Raw genomic sequence first — 16812 nt, 5'->3', positions numbered from 1 at the left:
TAAAACTTATTTTAAGCTCACCTGTCACAAAGTGACAAGGTGAGCTTTTGTGATCGCGCGGTGTCTGTCGTGCGTGCGTGCGTCCGTAAACTTTTGCTTGTGACCACTCTAGAGGTCACATTTTTCATGGGATCTTTATGAAAGTTGGTCAGAATGTTCATCTTGATGATATCTAGGTCAGATTCGAAACTGGGTCACGTACCTTCAAAAACTAGGTCAGTAGGTCTAAAAATAGAAAAACCTTGTGACCTCTCTAGAGGCCATATATTTCACAAGATCTTCATGAAAATTGGTCAGAATGTTCACCTTGATGATATCTAGGTCAGGTTTGAAACTGGGTCATGTGCCGTCAAAAACTAGGTCATTAGGTCTAAAAATAGAAAAACCTTGTGACCTCTCTAGAGGCCATATATTTCAAAGATCTTCATGAAAATTGGTCAGAACGTTCATCTTGATGATATCTAGGTCAAGTTCGAAACTGGGTCACGTGCCATCAAAAACTAGGTCAGTAGGTCAAATATAAGAAAAACCTTGTGACCTCTTTAAAGGCCACATTTTTCATGGGATCTGTATGAAAGTTGGTCTGAATGTTCATCTTGATGATATCTAGGTCAAGTTTGAAACTGGGTCACGTGCGGTCAAAAACTAGGTCAGTAGGTCTAAAAATAGAAAAACCTTGTGACCTCTCTAAAGGCCATATATTTCATGAGATCTTCATGAAAATTGGTCAGAATGTTCACCTTGATGATATCTGGGTCAGGTTCGAAAGTGGGTCACGTGCCTTCAAAAACTAGGTTTGTAGGTCAAATATAAGAAAAACCTTGTGACCTCTTTAAAGGCCACATTTTTCATGGGATCTGTATGAAAGTTGGTCTGAATGTTCATCTTGATGATATCTAGGTCAAGTTTGAAACTGGGTCACGTGCGGTCAAAAACTAGGTCAGTAGGTCTAAAAATAGAAAAACCTTGTGACCTCTCTAGAGGCCATATTTTTCATGGGATCTGTATGAAAGTTGGTCTGAATGTTCATCTTGATGATAGCTAGGTCAAGTTCGAAACAGGGTCATGTGCGGTTAAAAACTAGGTCAGTAGGTCTAAAAATAGAAAAACCTTGTGACCTCTCTAGAGGCCATACTTGTGAATGGATCTCCATAAAAATTGGTCAGAATGTTCACCTTGATGATATCTAGGTCAAATTTGGAAACTGGGTCACGTGCCTTAAAAAAAAGGTCAGTAGATCAAATAATAAAAAAAACCTTGTGACTTCTCTAGAAGCCATACTTTTCATGGGATCTGTATGAAAGTTGGTCTGAATGTTCATCTTGATGTTATCTAGGTCAAGTTCGAAACAGGGTCATGTGCGGTCAAAAACTAGGTCAGTAGGTCTAAAAATAGAAAAACCTTGTGACCTCTCTAGAGGCCATACTTGTGAATGGATCTCCATAAAAATTGGTCAGAATGTTCACCTTGATGATATCTAGGTCAAGTTTGAAACTGGGTCATGTGCCTTAAAAAACTAGGCCAGTAGGTATAAAAATAGAAAAACCTTGTGACCTCTCTAGAGGCCATATTTTTCATGAGATCTTCATGAAAATTAGTGAGAATGTTCACATTGATGATATCTAGGTAAAATTCAAAACAGGGTCACCTACCTTCGAATACTAGGTCAATAGGTCAAATAATAGAAAAACCTTGTGACCTCTCTAGAGACCATATTTTTCAATGGATCTTCTTGAAAATTGGTCAGAATTTTTATCTTGATAATATCTAGGTCAAGTTCAAAACTGGGTCACATGAGCTCAAAAACTAGGTCACTATGTCAAATAATAGAAAAAACGACGTCATACTCAAAACTGGGTCATGTGGGAAGAGGTGAGCGATTCACGACCATCATGGTCCTCTTGTTTCTTTTTCTAGGTCAATTACCAATCTCACTGGGCCAAGTCCTATAACTCTGACATGTATTTTGGCCAAATTATGCCCCTTTTTGACTTAGAAAATCCTGGTTAAAGTTTTACATGCAAGTACATATGGCTATCGTTTAAAGGCATATAGCTTTAAAACTTTTTTCTTTTTCTAGGTCAATTACCAACCTCACTGGGCCAAGTCCTATAATTCTGACATGTATTTTGGCCAAATTATGCCCCTTTTTGACTTAGAAAATCCTGGTTAAAGTTTTACATGCAAGTACATAAAATAGTATGGCTATCGTTTAAAGGCATATAGCTTTAAAACTTATTTTTTCTTTTTCTAGGTCAATTACCAACCTCACTGGGCCAAGTCCTATAACTCTGACGTGTATTTTGTCCAAATTGTGCTTGCCGCCTTTTGAACCTAGAAAATCCTGGTTAAAGTTTTACAAGCAAGTTACTATCTCCAAAACTAATGCAGATATTAAATTGAAACTTCATATGTGTCTTCGAGGTTATGAAACTAGGTGAAAGCATCAAGTCCCATAACTCTGACATGCATTTTGGCCAAATTATGCCCTCTTTTGGACTTCTGTGTGCAAGTACATATAGCTATTACTTAAAGGCATTGAGATTTGAAACTTATTTTTTCTTTTTCTAGATCAATTACCAACCTCACTGGGTTAATTAAGTGGCAGGGGCCAGTTTCGCATTTGGCCCGGGTACGTTTTTTTAAATAAAATAGACAGATACACTTTAAAGGCATTTATATTCAACTGGTTATTTATGATGTTTATAGAACTGAGGATTCCTGCGTACGAGCAGTTATTGTGTAAAGTAAATATACTTGAATCGATTTTCCTAGCTCCGTGTAGACGGTCGGGTCTAAAGTCTTACCTGAGGTAATGGAATTCAGACGAAATGGAAACGGTCATTCATCCATCCAGATTCAGCTCAAAATAGCGGAAAAAGTAAAGGTTATGAGACACTTTTCTTCCCACCATTATTTTCGTCTGGCCACATGCTTTAAAAATATGCATGTGTTTTAGGTCAGTCATTTGCAGATAATACGGTACAGGTCGTACAAGGTGTGCATTTTGGGCCATTTTTGCCTCAAAATTTAGTGTCCTGAAACCTGCGTTTTACTTGTCTTTATCAGAGAAGCAACAGAATCGGCAGGCTGAAAATGTCACACAATGAAGTGCATAGTCTATGCAATACATTCGCTCAAGACTTGCCTTGAATTTATCAAAATTGGATTTTTCATGATTTTTTTCGCACTGATATCAGCGCAGATTTGTGGAATTTTCAAATTAACTGTCCCTTGCCCCCATAAGTCCCATAACTTTGACATGTATTTTAGACAAATCAAGCCCCCTTTTGGACTAAGAAAATTCTGGTTAAAGTTTTGTGTGCAAGTCACTCGGGCAAAACAACACAGATAAAAAATTTTCACATGTGTCTTCGGGGTTATGAAACTAGTTATTGCCTCAAGCCCCATAACTCTGACATGCATTTTGGCCAAATAAATGCCCCCTTTTTGAACTTAAAACTTGTTTAAGTTTTGCATGCAAGTTACTACCTCAAAACTAATGCAAATACTGGATTGAATCTCTATAAAAACTTACTAAAAACAGAAAAAGTGGATTCTTGTTAAAGTATAAGTTATAATTTCTGTACAAATTAATCATAGTTATGAGTTTGTTGAACACTTGTCTTAGTTCACTCTCATTTTGTGTACTCTGATATGCAGTCGGGTCTAAAGTCTTACCTGAGGTAAGGAATTCAGACGAAATGGAAAGGGTCATTCTTTCCTTCCAGTTTTTCAGCTCAAAATAGCGGAAAAGAAAAAGGGTTTATGAGACACTTTTCTTCCCCACCATTTTTTTTCGTCTGGCAAATGTTTTAAAAAATATGCATGTGTTTTAGGTCAGTCCATTTGCAGAAAATTTACGGTACAGGTCGTACAAGGTGGCATTTGGGCCATTTTTGCCTCAAAATTTAGTGTCCTAAACCTGCGTTTTACTTGTCTTTATCAAGAAGCAACAGAATGGAGGCTGAAAATGTCACACAATGAAGTGCATAGTCTATGCAATACATTCGCTCAAGACTTGCCTTAAATTTTTATAAAAATTGGTTTTTTCATGATTTTTTTCGCACTGATATCAGCGCAGATTTGTGGAATTTTCAAATTAACTGTCCCTTGCCCCATAAGTCCCATAACTTTGACATGTATTTTAGACAAATCAAGCCCCCTTTTGGACTAAGAAAATTCTGGTTAAAGTTTTGTGTGCAAGTCACTCTGCAAAACAAACACAGATATAAAATTCACATGTGTCTTCGGGGTTATGAAACTAGTTGATTGCCTCAAGTCCCATAACTCTGACATGCATTTTGGCCAAATCATGTCCCCTTTTGAACTTAAAACTTGTTTTAAGTTTTGCATGCAAGTTACTACCTCAAAACTAATGCAAATACTGGATTGAATCTCTATATAACTTACTAAAAACAGAAAAAAGTGGATTCTTGTTGAAGTAGATAATAAGTTATATAATTTCCTTATCAAATTAACTCTAGTTATGAGTGTTTGTATGAACACCTTGTCTAGTTCACTCTCATTTGTTACTCTGATTTATGCCAGTCGTGTCTAAAGTCTTACTGAGGTATTTGGAATCGTCGCGAAACTGGAGAAACGGATCATTCATCCATCCAGATTCAGCCTTCAAAAAGGGAAATTAGTAAATTTTGGTTATGAGACACTTTTCTTACCACATTCTTTTCGTTGGCCACTGCTTTAAAAATATTGCATTGTATTTTAGGTCGTTCATTTGCCAGATCATACGGTTCAGTGTTTGCCCTAAAAGGTGTGCATTTTTGGGCCATTTTTGCCTCAAAATTTAAGTCACTGAAAACCTGCGTTTTGCTATGTCTTTATCTTGAAAAGCAACAAATCGGTCAGGCTAAAATGTTCACACAATGAAGGCTGAGTCATATGCAACTTCATTACGCTACAAAGACTTGCCTAATATTTATCAAAATTGGATTTTTCATGATTTTTCCTTCAAGCATGATATCAGCCGATTTACTGTGGATGTATTTTCAAATTAAACTTCCATTTTGTCCAACATAAGTCCACAAACTTAGACTAAATTGTTCTTTCGACAAATCTAGCTTCCACTTTTGGACTAATGAAAATTCTGGTTTCTAAAGTTTTTGTGTTGCAAGTCACTCTGCAAAACTAACTCTGATATAAAATTCACATGTGTCTTCGGGTATGAAACTAGTGTTGCCTCAGGTCCATAAACTTGACATGAATTTTGGGCCAAATTCATGTACCCTTTTTGAACTTAAAATGTGTTCTTAGTTTTTAGCATGCAAATTACTAGCTCAAAAACTAGCCAAATCAAAGGAATTGAATTCTTAAACTTACTAATTAACTAGAAAAAAGTGGATTCTTGTTGAATGTAGGAAAATAGTAAGTAAATAAAGTATTTCTTTTAAATTTGGCATGAGTCCTTCATTCAGAAATTCAGATTAAGCTGTCGTCAAGGAAGATATGCAGGCAATGGTAACCTTGGTAACAGAAGCAACAAACAACATGTATCTCGATAATAATTCAATTAGTGTCATAATTCTTTTTTTTTGGCTACAAACTGTCCACGTGTAACAAGGTAAGCTTTTGTGAGCCCTTTTGTCCATCCTGTAACGTCTGTCGTCCATTCTCGTTCCATGAAAACTGGCCAGATCATTCACTTTGGGCTTCCAGGAGTAACGGGCCCCTTAAAGGCTTTAGATTTGCAGTTTTCGACTTATAGAACACGATATAGACCCAATTTGTGATCAATTTAATAAATTGCACACAACTTATTGGGACATAATTATCCATGGTTTCTTTAAAAAATACTGGCAGATCCATCATGTGTTCCAGTGTTATGCCTTAAATGGCCAAAATTTGCTTTTTTTTTTGCTTGGTGAACACAATAGAGACACAATTTTCCAATGTAGCTTTAATCAACTTGCACAAATCTTGTTTGACTAATAATACTTGGTTCCTTGAAAACTGCGCCCAGATCTATAATTGGGTTCCAGGGGTATATGGCCATTATAAAGCAAATTTGCTATATTAGGGCATTTTGACAGGCATAAGAGACTTCATTACGGTTTGATTTGAAAACTAAACTTGCAAAATATCTACAAAACAATAAATCTTGGGATTCTTTGAATTTGTGCGATCCCATCATAAGTTAAGAGGGTTACAGGGCCTGATTTAACTCCACTAAGTATAAGAGCCAAAAATTTGATTTCTTTAGAACCTTGTGAGCACGATGTGGAAGGACAATTTTATATTGATTTTAACAACACTTAAACACGAAACTAATCACAATAAAATCTAAGGTTCTTCGAAAATGGCTAGCTTCCATCATGGGTTCAAGTTGACTGCCCTGAAATTGGGCAAAATTCATTGTTGCCTTATAGCATACCTAGAGGTTGTCATTTTAAGCATTGATTTGGATACAGATTGAAAGAAGATATCGTGCTGATTGTACTAGGCCTGGATCTCGAAACTGGGTCATTAATTTGGAGTCAAACATTTAGTCATCAGTCCAATAAAGGAAAAGCTTGTCTAACTTAACACTTAGAGGCACATTTTATGGACCTTCTTCATGAAACTTGGTCAGAATGTTTATCTTGATGATTTTAGGCCAAATTTGAAACTGTTCATATGGGTCAAAACTAGGTCACCGGTCAAATCAAAGAAAAGCTTGTTAATCACCTTGAGGCCACATTTCATGTCCTATCTTCATGAAAACTTGGTCAGAATGTTTATCTTGATGATTCTAGGCTAATTCGAAACTGGGTCTTATGGGGTGAAAAACTAGGTTCTCACGGTCAAATCCCAAAGGAAAAGTCCTTGTTAAAACCTGAGGCCAATTTATGTCCCTATCTTCATGAAAACTGGTCAGAATGTTTATTAGACGATTTTTCATAGGTCTAAATTTGAAAACTGGTTCTATGGGGTTGAAAAAACTAGGTCACACGGTCAAATCAAAGGTAATAGATCATGTGTACACTTTTGTTATTTGTTGTGCAATGAAAATGGTCAGAATGTTTGTGTGCATGAAGATATCAATATTAATTTATTATCTGGGTATGTAGGGACAAAACTAGGTCACACAGGTCAAAATCAATAGTAATAGTTTGGTTAACTAACAAATCAGGCATGTTTTTTGGTCTTCAATTTTAATGAAAATTGGTCAGAATATTTGTCTCATGAAATCATAGGTAAATCTGTTTTCACTGTTGTTGCTTGTTATCAGGTGAGCGACTTAGGGCCATCTTGACCCTCTTGTACATTTCATGGCTCTTGTTTTTTTAGCAGTTTTCAAGAACTTTAGAACAATATATAGACAAGGTGTTGTTTTTTTCTAAAGTAACTAAACCATTATTTGGGTACATGTAGAATTTCAGCATGTTTTATGACATTTATAAATATGTGTAATAAGCATGAAAGGAGATCTCCCATGTTAATAGCTCATTTTCTTTTATTTTGCCATTCATTTCTGTTCTTAACTTTTTTCTTTCAGTTCTGTTCTTGAAGAATGTAAATACACCAGTGATAGAATTGACTTATTCAACAAAGTTTATAATGTAAGTTATGTTCACAGTTTTGAGTTTATATAAACAAATGTTGTCTTTTTAGTTTATGTACTAAATAAATACAACTATTTAAACTGCTTAGAACTAGCCCACTTAGCACAATAGGGAGAGCGCAGATCTACTGAGTTTGATCCCTGGGCGCGGTGTATGTTCTCGTGACAATTTGATAAAAGACATTCGTCCTCCACCTCTGATTTATACATGTGGGGAAGTTGGCAGTTACTTGCTGAGAACAGGTACAGAATCCAGGAACACTGGTTTGGGTAACTGAAATACTGGTAAAAATGGCATTAAACCCAAATCACACAAACAAATAAACTGCTTAGAGGTATTCTATGTTGAACTATATAAGTTTTGGCTTTGGTGCCCATAATAATTTGGTTATGGGCCTCCTTACCCAAGTGGTTAAGTCAGTGATTTTGAATCAGTTGCCACTAACTGCTGTAGGTCAAACACCACAAGGAATTAAGAATGATTTCTTGTGAGGAAGGTTTGATCCAGCTGGCTTAAAAAAGGTGGGTAGATTTACCCATGGACAAGTTTGTATTTGAAATAATGCCTGTAAAGGCACCTGGGATCTTCTTCAAAAAATTAAAGGCAAAATAGTTCTGAAGAAGTTTCCTCCCTTTAAGACGATGGGTCAAAAAGTATTTATAACGGTTCGAAGTCATGGTTCAGGGCAAAGCAACCATGGTGCTGTATGCATCACACAAAGGGTTGCTAGAAACAAGCCAGTTTTAAAAATAAATGCATTGGGAGAAAATAAAAAAGGTTGCTGTAGACAGAAAGTTGCTGAAAGCAAGGGTTTGCTAAGGCAGTCTTTACTGTGTATTAAATTTTGGATTTAACCCTCAACATTTTAAGCTCACCAGTCACAAAGTGACAAGGTGAGCTTTTGTGATCGTGTGGCGTCTGTCGTCCGTCCGTCCGTAAACTTTTGCTTGTGACCACTCTAGAGGTCACATTTTTCATGGGATCTTTATGAAAGTTGGTCAGAATGTTCATCTTGATGATATCTAGGTCAAGTTCGAAACTGGGTCACGTGCGGTCCAAAACTAGGTCGGTAGGTCTAAAAATAGAAAAACCTTGTGACCTCCCTAGAGGCCATATTTTTCAATGGATCTTCATGAAAATTGGTCAGAATGTTCATCTTGATGATATCTAGGTCAAGTTTGAAACTGGGTCACATGCGGTCCAAAACTACAGGCTGTCTAGCGTCCCTAAAATTCCTACTTTTTCCTATTTTTTTTCAATTTGGCTAAAATTCCTATTTTTTTAAAAAAATCAAAGGAAATTCCTAAAAAGGCCCTGATTTTTCACAAAGATTCCTAATTTTTTTAACTTTTTTGCAATGATCAAAAAGAGAAAATGTTTTAAATGTTGTTTAAAAGTTCTAATTCAGAAAAAAACAGTTTAGCACAGTTCAAAGCAGTTTACCAGTGGATCCATGTGTTCAGCTTGTTATTGGTTGTGCCTAGATGACAGAAATAGGATTTCTGAAGGTAAATTGTGATACTTGAAAGATCTATTTCCCAGTGAAGATTATCTGAGGGATATTTAGTGCTCCTTCACTGGAAGTGTAGCATACACATAGTGCAAAAATAATACCTAGTTAATAGGTGTATATAGGTGTAGACATAATAAAAAATCAGGTCAAATTCTGATTATTTACTTGGCCTGTTCTTCATAATTATGTAATATGTGATCACAGTTCAGATTTATTTTTTATACATGTATGTATTGTTTGCAAGCTATACAAGTTTCTAGTCAAATATGTAACTGATGCCCATCAACATTTTTATTAGACTATTAGATGTATATTTTTCCCACTGCAATTTTTTGAGCTGTCAATGCTTCAAATTAACAAATTGTTTATTGTGGAATGTGATAGCTGAAAAGGGTGAAGAGAAGAGGATTCTTGAGATTTTTCTCACAATCATGCACTGATGTCAACAAATGTATGGCTTGGAAACAGTTTTTGTGAATTTGCTAATTTAATGACCTGTGCTGGTTTAATTTGTATTTTCTAAGTATATCAAGTACCTGATGTCCATGCTGAATGTTGTAAAACTATGTATTTGTTGGTAATAAGTGTGTTATAATTTCTGTACAAATTAATCATAGTTATGAGTTTGTTGAACACTTGTCTTAGTTCACTCTCATTTTGTGTACTCTGATATGCACTGTTGCTGGCAATACACTGTACTCCAGTTGGCAGCATTTCTTACTTTTTGGCATTGTTTCTTGTTTAAAAAATTAAAGAATAAAAAAATATGGTGTGGATTGTGATGGCTATAAGGGGAGAAGAGGCCATAATTAAACTCTTTACAGTCAGACGTAGTAAGTGTATAGCTAGTGACACTGCTCTTTTTAATGTGTACTTTTAGTCAAAGTAGTTAATTCTTATTTCTGTTTATTTCCAGGATACAGCCAACAATAGCTGAAAACAGTGGAAAACTGGTAGACGTCTTTTCTGTAAATAAAGCACTATTTGTGAGTTACTTTTATGTCAGTCACATAAAGGTAAGCACATTACATGGTCTTTAAAGTCCATATTTTAATTTGAAAATTCCTAAATTTAGCCCTAAAATTTCCTTAAAATTGTACCAAATTCCTAATTTTAGCCCTAATTTTTTGTACAAATTGCCCTAAAATTAGCCCTAATTTTTTGTCAGGGTATGCTAGACAGCCTGAAACTAGTCAGTAGGTCTAAAAATAGAAAAACCTTGTGACCTCTCTAGAGGCCATACTTGTGAATGGATCTCCATAAAAATTGGTCAGAATGTTCACCTTGATGATATCTAGGTCAAATTTGAAACTGGGTCACGTGCCTTAAAAAACTAGGTCAGTAGATCAAATAATAAAAAAACCTTGTGACTTCTCTAGAAGCCATACTTTTCATGGGATCTGTATGAAAGTTGGTCTGAATGTTCATCTTGATGTTATCTAGGTCAAGTTCGAAACAGGGTCATGTGCGTTCAAAAACTAGGTCATTAGGTCTAAAAATAGAAAAACCTTGTGACCTCTCTAGAGGCCATATTTTTCAATGGATCTTCATGAAAATTGGTCAGAATGTTTACCGTGATGATATCTAGGTCAAGTTCAAAAGTGGGTCACGTGCACATGGTGTCCGTCTATCCGTGCATGTGTGCGTCCATCCGTAAACTTTTGCTAGTGACCACTCTAGAGGTCACACTTTTCATGGGATCTTTATGAAAGTTGGTCAGAATGTTCATCTTGATGATATCTAGGTCAAGTTGGAAACTGGTTTATGTGTGATCAAAAACTAGGTCAGTAGATGTAAAAATAGAAAAAACATTGTGACCTCCCTAGAGGCCATATTTTTCAATGGATCTTCATGAAAATTGGTCAGAATGTTCACATTGATGATATCTAGGTAAGATTTGAAACTGGGTCATGTGCAGTCCAAAACTAGGTCAGTAGGTCTAAAAATAGAAAAACCTTTTGACCTCTCTAGAGCCCATATTTTTCAATGGATCTTCATGAAAGTTGGCCTTTATGTTTACTTTAATTATATCTAGGTCAAGTTTTAAAGTGGGTCACGTGCGGTCAAAAACTAGGTCAGTAGGTCTAAAAATAGAAAAATCTTGTGACCTCTCTAGAGGCCATATTTTTCAATGGATCTTCATGAAAATTGGTCAGAATGTTCACCTTGATGATATCTAGGTCAAGTTCGAAAGTGGGTCACATGCGGTCAAAAACTAGGTCAGTAGGTCTAAAAATAGAAAAACCTTGTGACCTCTCTAGAGGCCATAATTTTCATGAGATCTTCATGAAAATTGGTGAGAATGTTCACCTTGATGATATCTAGGTCAAGTTTTGAAACTGGGTCACGTGCTTTCAAAAACAAGGTCATTAGGTCAAATAATAGAAAAACCTTGTGACCTCTAGAGGCCATAATCTTCATGAGATCTTCATGAAAATTGGTGAGAATGTTCACCTTGGTGATATCTAGGTCAAGTTTGAAACTTGGTCACGTGCCTTCAAAAACTAGGTCATTAGGTCAAATAATAGAAAAACCTTGCGACCTCTCTAGAGGCCATATTTTTCAATGGATCTTCATGAAAATTGGTCAGAATTTTTATCTCGTTGATATATAGGTCAAGTTCAAAACTGGGTCACATGAGCTCAAAAACTAGGTCACTATGTCAAATGATAGAAAAAACGATGTCATACTCAGTTCAAAACTGGGTCATGTGTGGACAGGTGAGCGATTCAGGACCATGATGGTCCTCTTGTTCTTTCTTTGTCTGGTGCAGAAATTTAGATATGTTTATCATTAGAAATTAAAGTTTAAAAATATTAAGATCTTTCTGTTTGCCTGCAAAATGTTTTGTACATTAACTTTTGAAAACTTATTTATGTAAAATTTACAATTTTGTATGTTTTCAGTCAAAGAAACCATTGATGCAGATATTATTAAGCAGGTGAGTACATTTTATCAGTATCATTTGTTATGAATGTATAATAAACTATCTTTGTTGATTGTAAGGTAATTTGTGAAAGCAGACATGTAGATTGTAAGCTTTAAATTTACATGAAGTTTCCAGACAAGTAAAAAGACTAAATTAAATGGAGGTGTATCTATTCTTAAGTTGGAGTCAAAATAGTATAGATTTGTGCAATTTTTTACAGTAAAATTAACTACAGAAACTGATGACATATTCAACATTTGATGTAATTCTGTCCCATAAAACTAAATATAAAGAACACATTGTACCTGGTATTTCAAACAATGATACCTGAATGATAGAAGCTGTTGGGTAGTCAGGATCCATGATTATCAGATTTTGATAATTTCAGTTTATTTATTTGCCATACACTGTGTTGCCATTCCCCAGTTGATTTTGAGAGGCATTTACATTCAGTGGTGTCTTTATTTCAATGTAGGAGAGGCTCTGCCACATAGATTTTGACAAATTTTCTCCATTGCCTTTATTTCAGTGTAGAAACAAGTCCTCCACATATTTTAGAAGTTCACTGTTTTAAACTTTCTCCATTGGCTTTATTTCAGTGTAGGGGCCTCTGTGGCCGAGTGGTTAAGGTCGCTGACTTCAAATCACTTGCCCCTCATTGATGTGGGTTCGAGCCTGACTCGGGGTGTTGAATTCTTCATGTGAGGAAGCCATCCAGCTGGCTTTCGAAAGGTCGGTGGTTCTACCTGTGATGAAATAATGCACGGAGGGGCACCTGGGGTCTTCCTCCACCATCAAAGCTGGAAAGTCGCCATATGACCTAAGGCTATAATTGTGTCAATGCGACACAACAAAATAGATACATGTAAATAAATCATTTCAGTGTAGGAACAAGTCCTCCACATATTTTAGAATGATGTTGACTGTTTTAAATTTTCCCCATTGGCTTTATTTCAGTGTAGGAACGAGTCCTCCACATATTGTAGATGTTGACTGGAGATTAGACTACTATATAAAAGTAAGTGATCTTGTAATAAATCAGTTGTGGGATAGCCATTTATGTAATAACCACTTATGGGACATGCACATGAGTAATAGTCAAATATGTATTTACTACATATGAAATAGCCACATATATTAGCGACATGTATAAAAACTACAAGCCAAATTTTCATTTGTGTAATAGCTGTCTGTGGAAAATTCATGTGTAAAAGAAGACACGTGTGCTATAGCCAGTTATGTAGTAGTTGCTTATGATTTTATTAGTTATATGTTTTTGGTGACGGGATATGGGGTATACAGTTTTGAAAATCTATATCAAGCTTTAGTCTGATTACTAGTGATAGAATTTTCTTGACTTATTGACTACGCTTTACTTCAGATTTTTTGATAATTCTCTGAATGTACCAATTATGTTGCAACCATTTTGTTAGCTCGACTTTTCGAAGAAAAAGTAGAGCTAATGTACTCGCCCATGCGCCGGTGTCGCCGTTGGTTAAAGTTTTTGATAAAGACAGATATCTCTGTTACAATCAAAGCTATTGACTTGAAACTTAAAATAGTTATTTACTATCAAAGTCTACACCAGGAGAAACAATCCCCATAACTCTGTTTTGAATTTTGACAGAATTATGCCCCTTTTTAACTTAGAATTTTTTTTAAAAATTTTTGATAAAGTCAAATAGCTCTGTTACTATTAAAGTTTTTGACTTGAAACTCAAAATAGTTATTTACTATCGAAGTCTACACCAGGAGACACAATTCCCATAACTCTGATTTGAATTTTACCAGAATTATGTCCCTTTTTAACTTGGAATTTTTTTTACTAGCAAAGCTCTAATTCAGAGTCTAATCAAGCACTGAGAAAAGTCGAGCGCGGTGTCCTATGGACAGCTCTTGTTTAATTCAATATCCATATGGGATGTTTGCTAGCCTATATGGAATTTACAGGTATCAGATCAGCATGTGTTGTCTCTTGACCAATAGAAATGACAGAAACTTGTATGAGGCAATAAACTGTTATAAGATATTGTATCATATGTAATGGCATTGCAGATTTGTTTTCTGATTTGAAAGTTATTATTGGTCATTGACATATCCATGTACCTATGTTTCAAGTCAGTTTTTATATTACATGTATCATGATTTTAAGTAATTATGTCTCCCACCACACAGTGGTTTGGGAGACATATTGATTTACTTCAGTCTGTGTGTGTGTGTGTGTCTGTCTGTCTGTCACAAAGCTTGTCCTCACTTTAAGTCGGAACATTTCTCATCCGATCTTCACCAAACTTCAACAAAATATGTCTGCCAATAAGTGCTTGGCCAAGTTCGATAACTAGCCAAATCGGCTTAGGCACTTCGGAATTATGGCCCTTGAATTACCAAAAACACTCAGATTTCTTGCGCAGTTTTACCCCCAAACCGACGCCTACTAGAAGTATAGGCGTCCTTTTGGTGTCAAGAAAGCGCATGTCCATGTGGATTAAGTAAACAGTATATAAAGACTGACTTACTATTTAGATGATTAGGCAGTTGTGGGAGACATGCACTTTTCTCAAAAGCATCTCTAGTAGTGTTTGAAATCTAATTAAACAAGGGATACGTACTTTGAAAATGGTTGACTAGCATTAAATTCATAATGAAATGATCAGAATATTTCAAACAGAGAAACTTTTATATTTACTGATGTATTTCAGAATAATCATCTAGAACGTGTCAACGAGGCAGTGTATCTTGTTTCATTAAAAACAGAGGTGAGGGGAAATTTGTTAATTAAGTTAGACAGAAAGTTGTATTTACACAAATCACCATTTAACTCTGTGTGTCTACAGAATGTTTTATAAACATAATGACTCATACGTACATAAATAAAGATTATAATGTACGTGCATACAAACCATGTGACCAAATGTTTAATGTTGGTGAGTCAAAATCATTTGCTCACATTACTTTGGGTTCATGCCTTTCTAAGCCCAGGTAGTTGTGTTGAAACTATTTATGATGTTGATTGGATAATTGTGGTGGTTCTATCTACGTTCCTAACTCATATGTGCTTGATATGATAACTGGAGGGTTTTCTTAGATCTTCCACCAGCAGTAGAGCTGGGATCATAGTTGCTGGCTTTATAAAACAAACAGATGCATTCAGAAGCAGCCAGAGATAGATACAGTCATGGCTTAGTTGCTGTTTTTATCAGTCAGAGATGAAATATTTAAACCATGGCTAGAAAAAAGAAAACTCTGAACTGTTAAATGCAACATTGAATGACTTTAACATAACTGTATGAAAAATCTGAGAATGAGACACAGGTTTCTATTGCTTGCAGGTGCCAGGTTCAGCAGAACTTAAAGAAGTTCAGTTCTCATGTACTCAGGAACAGCTACAGGTATTACAAGATTACCAAGATTACATATTTGAAAAAATATTTGCAAAAAGAAATCTTTCACATAATTTTTTAGGAGTGCCAATTTCGGCATGACCAAATTTTAATGAAATTAAAAAATGCAAGATGTAATCTTCTCATAAGTGGTAAACGTGTCCCTTAAAAGTACTTTTTCATAGACTAACTTAGAGATATAGTCAAAAAAACTGGTGAAAACATGATCCCTCTCCAGTAGGTCTGATTTTACAGTATTTGTGTTTTTTGAAGTGCAAGGACATCTCTTTGCCAATTATTTTTACCTACAGAAATGAAAGATTACCTGAAAAAAGCTACTCTCTATTTATAATGCTCCCAATTTTGAGCCCATTCAGGCATTTAATTACTATATATAAAATGAACACCAATTACCAGCACTGCAAATTCTTCATATTTACAAGCCATGAAATTTAGATTGTCAACATGATGAATTTGCATTGCTTGTAATTTGTGTTCATGTTATACATTGAAAGAGGGTGTGGTGAAATTAGATACTAACATCATTTTTTAGCTCACCTGTCACATAGTGACAAGGTGAGCTTTTGTGATCACGCAGCGTCCGTCGTCCGTCCGTCCGTGCGTCCGTCCGTCCGTAAACTTTTGCTTGTGACCACACTAGAGGTCACATTTTTTGTGGGATCTTTATGAAAGTTGGTCAGAATGTTCATCTTGATGATATCTAGGTCAAGTTCGAAACTGGGTCATGTGCCTTCAAAAACTAGGTCAGTAGGTCTAAAAATAGAAAAACCTTGTGACCTCTCTAGAGGCCATATATTTCACAAGATCTTCATGAAAATTGGTCAGAATGTTCATCTTGATGATATCTAGGTCAAGTTCGAAACTGGGTCACGTGCCATCAAAAACTAGGTCAGTAGGTTTAAAAATAGAAAAACCTTGTGACCTCTCTAGAGGCCATATATTTCAAAAGATCTTCATGAAAATTGATCAGAATGTTCATTTTGATGATATCTAGGTCAAGTTCGGAAGTGGGTCACGTGCCATCAAAAACTAGGTCAGTAGGTCAAATAATAGAAAAACCTTGTGACCTCTCTAAAGGCCATATTTTTCATGGCATATGTATGAAAGTTGGTCTGAATGTTCATCTTGATGATATCTAAATCAAGTTTGAAACTGGGTCATGTGCCGTCAAAAACTAGGTCAGTAGGTCTAAAAATAGAAAAACCTTGTGACCTCTCTAGAGGCCATATATTTCATGAGATCTTCATGAAAATTGGTCAGAATGTTCACCTTGATGATATCTAGGTCAAGCTCGAAAGTGGGTCACGTGCCGTCAAAAACTAGGTCAGTAGGTCAAATAATAGAAAAACCTTGTGACCTCTCTAGAGGCCATATTTTTCATGTGATCTGTATGAAAGTTGGTCTGAA

The 16812-nt window shown here is 35.7% G+C and overlaps 1 protein-coding gene across 1 annotated transcript in view; it reads left to right on the top strand.

Moving 5' to 3' along the window:
- Positions 1–16812, top strand: part of LOC123532404 (COMM domain-containing protein 3-like) — a 40230-nt gene that overhangs the window by 15086 nt on the left and 8332 nt on the right. Inside the window, 6 exon segments of the mRNA XM_053517439.1 lie at positions 5424–5535; positions 7497–7559; positions 11982–12016; positions 12962–13022; positions 14704–14760; positions 15334–15393. Of these exon segments, the coding sequence (XP_053373414.1) occupies positions 5424–5535; positions 7497–7559; positions 11982–12016; positions 12962–13022; positions 14704–14760; positions 15334–15393 (388 nt within the window).

The sequence above is a fragment of the Mercenaria mercenaria genome, chromosome 11 (genome assembly GCF_021730395.1).
Source record: "Mercenaria mercenaria strain notata chromosome 11, MADL_Memer_1, whole genome shotgun sequence".
Classification (NCBI taxonomy): Eukaryota; Metazoa; Mollusca; class Bivalvia; order Venerida; family Veneridae; genus Mercenaria; species Mercenaria mercenaria.
The sequence above is the reverse complement of the archived record's forward strand: the minus strand, read 5'-3'. Positions and strand labels throughout refer to the sequence as shown.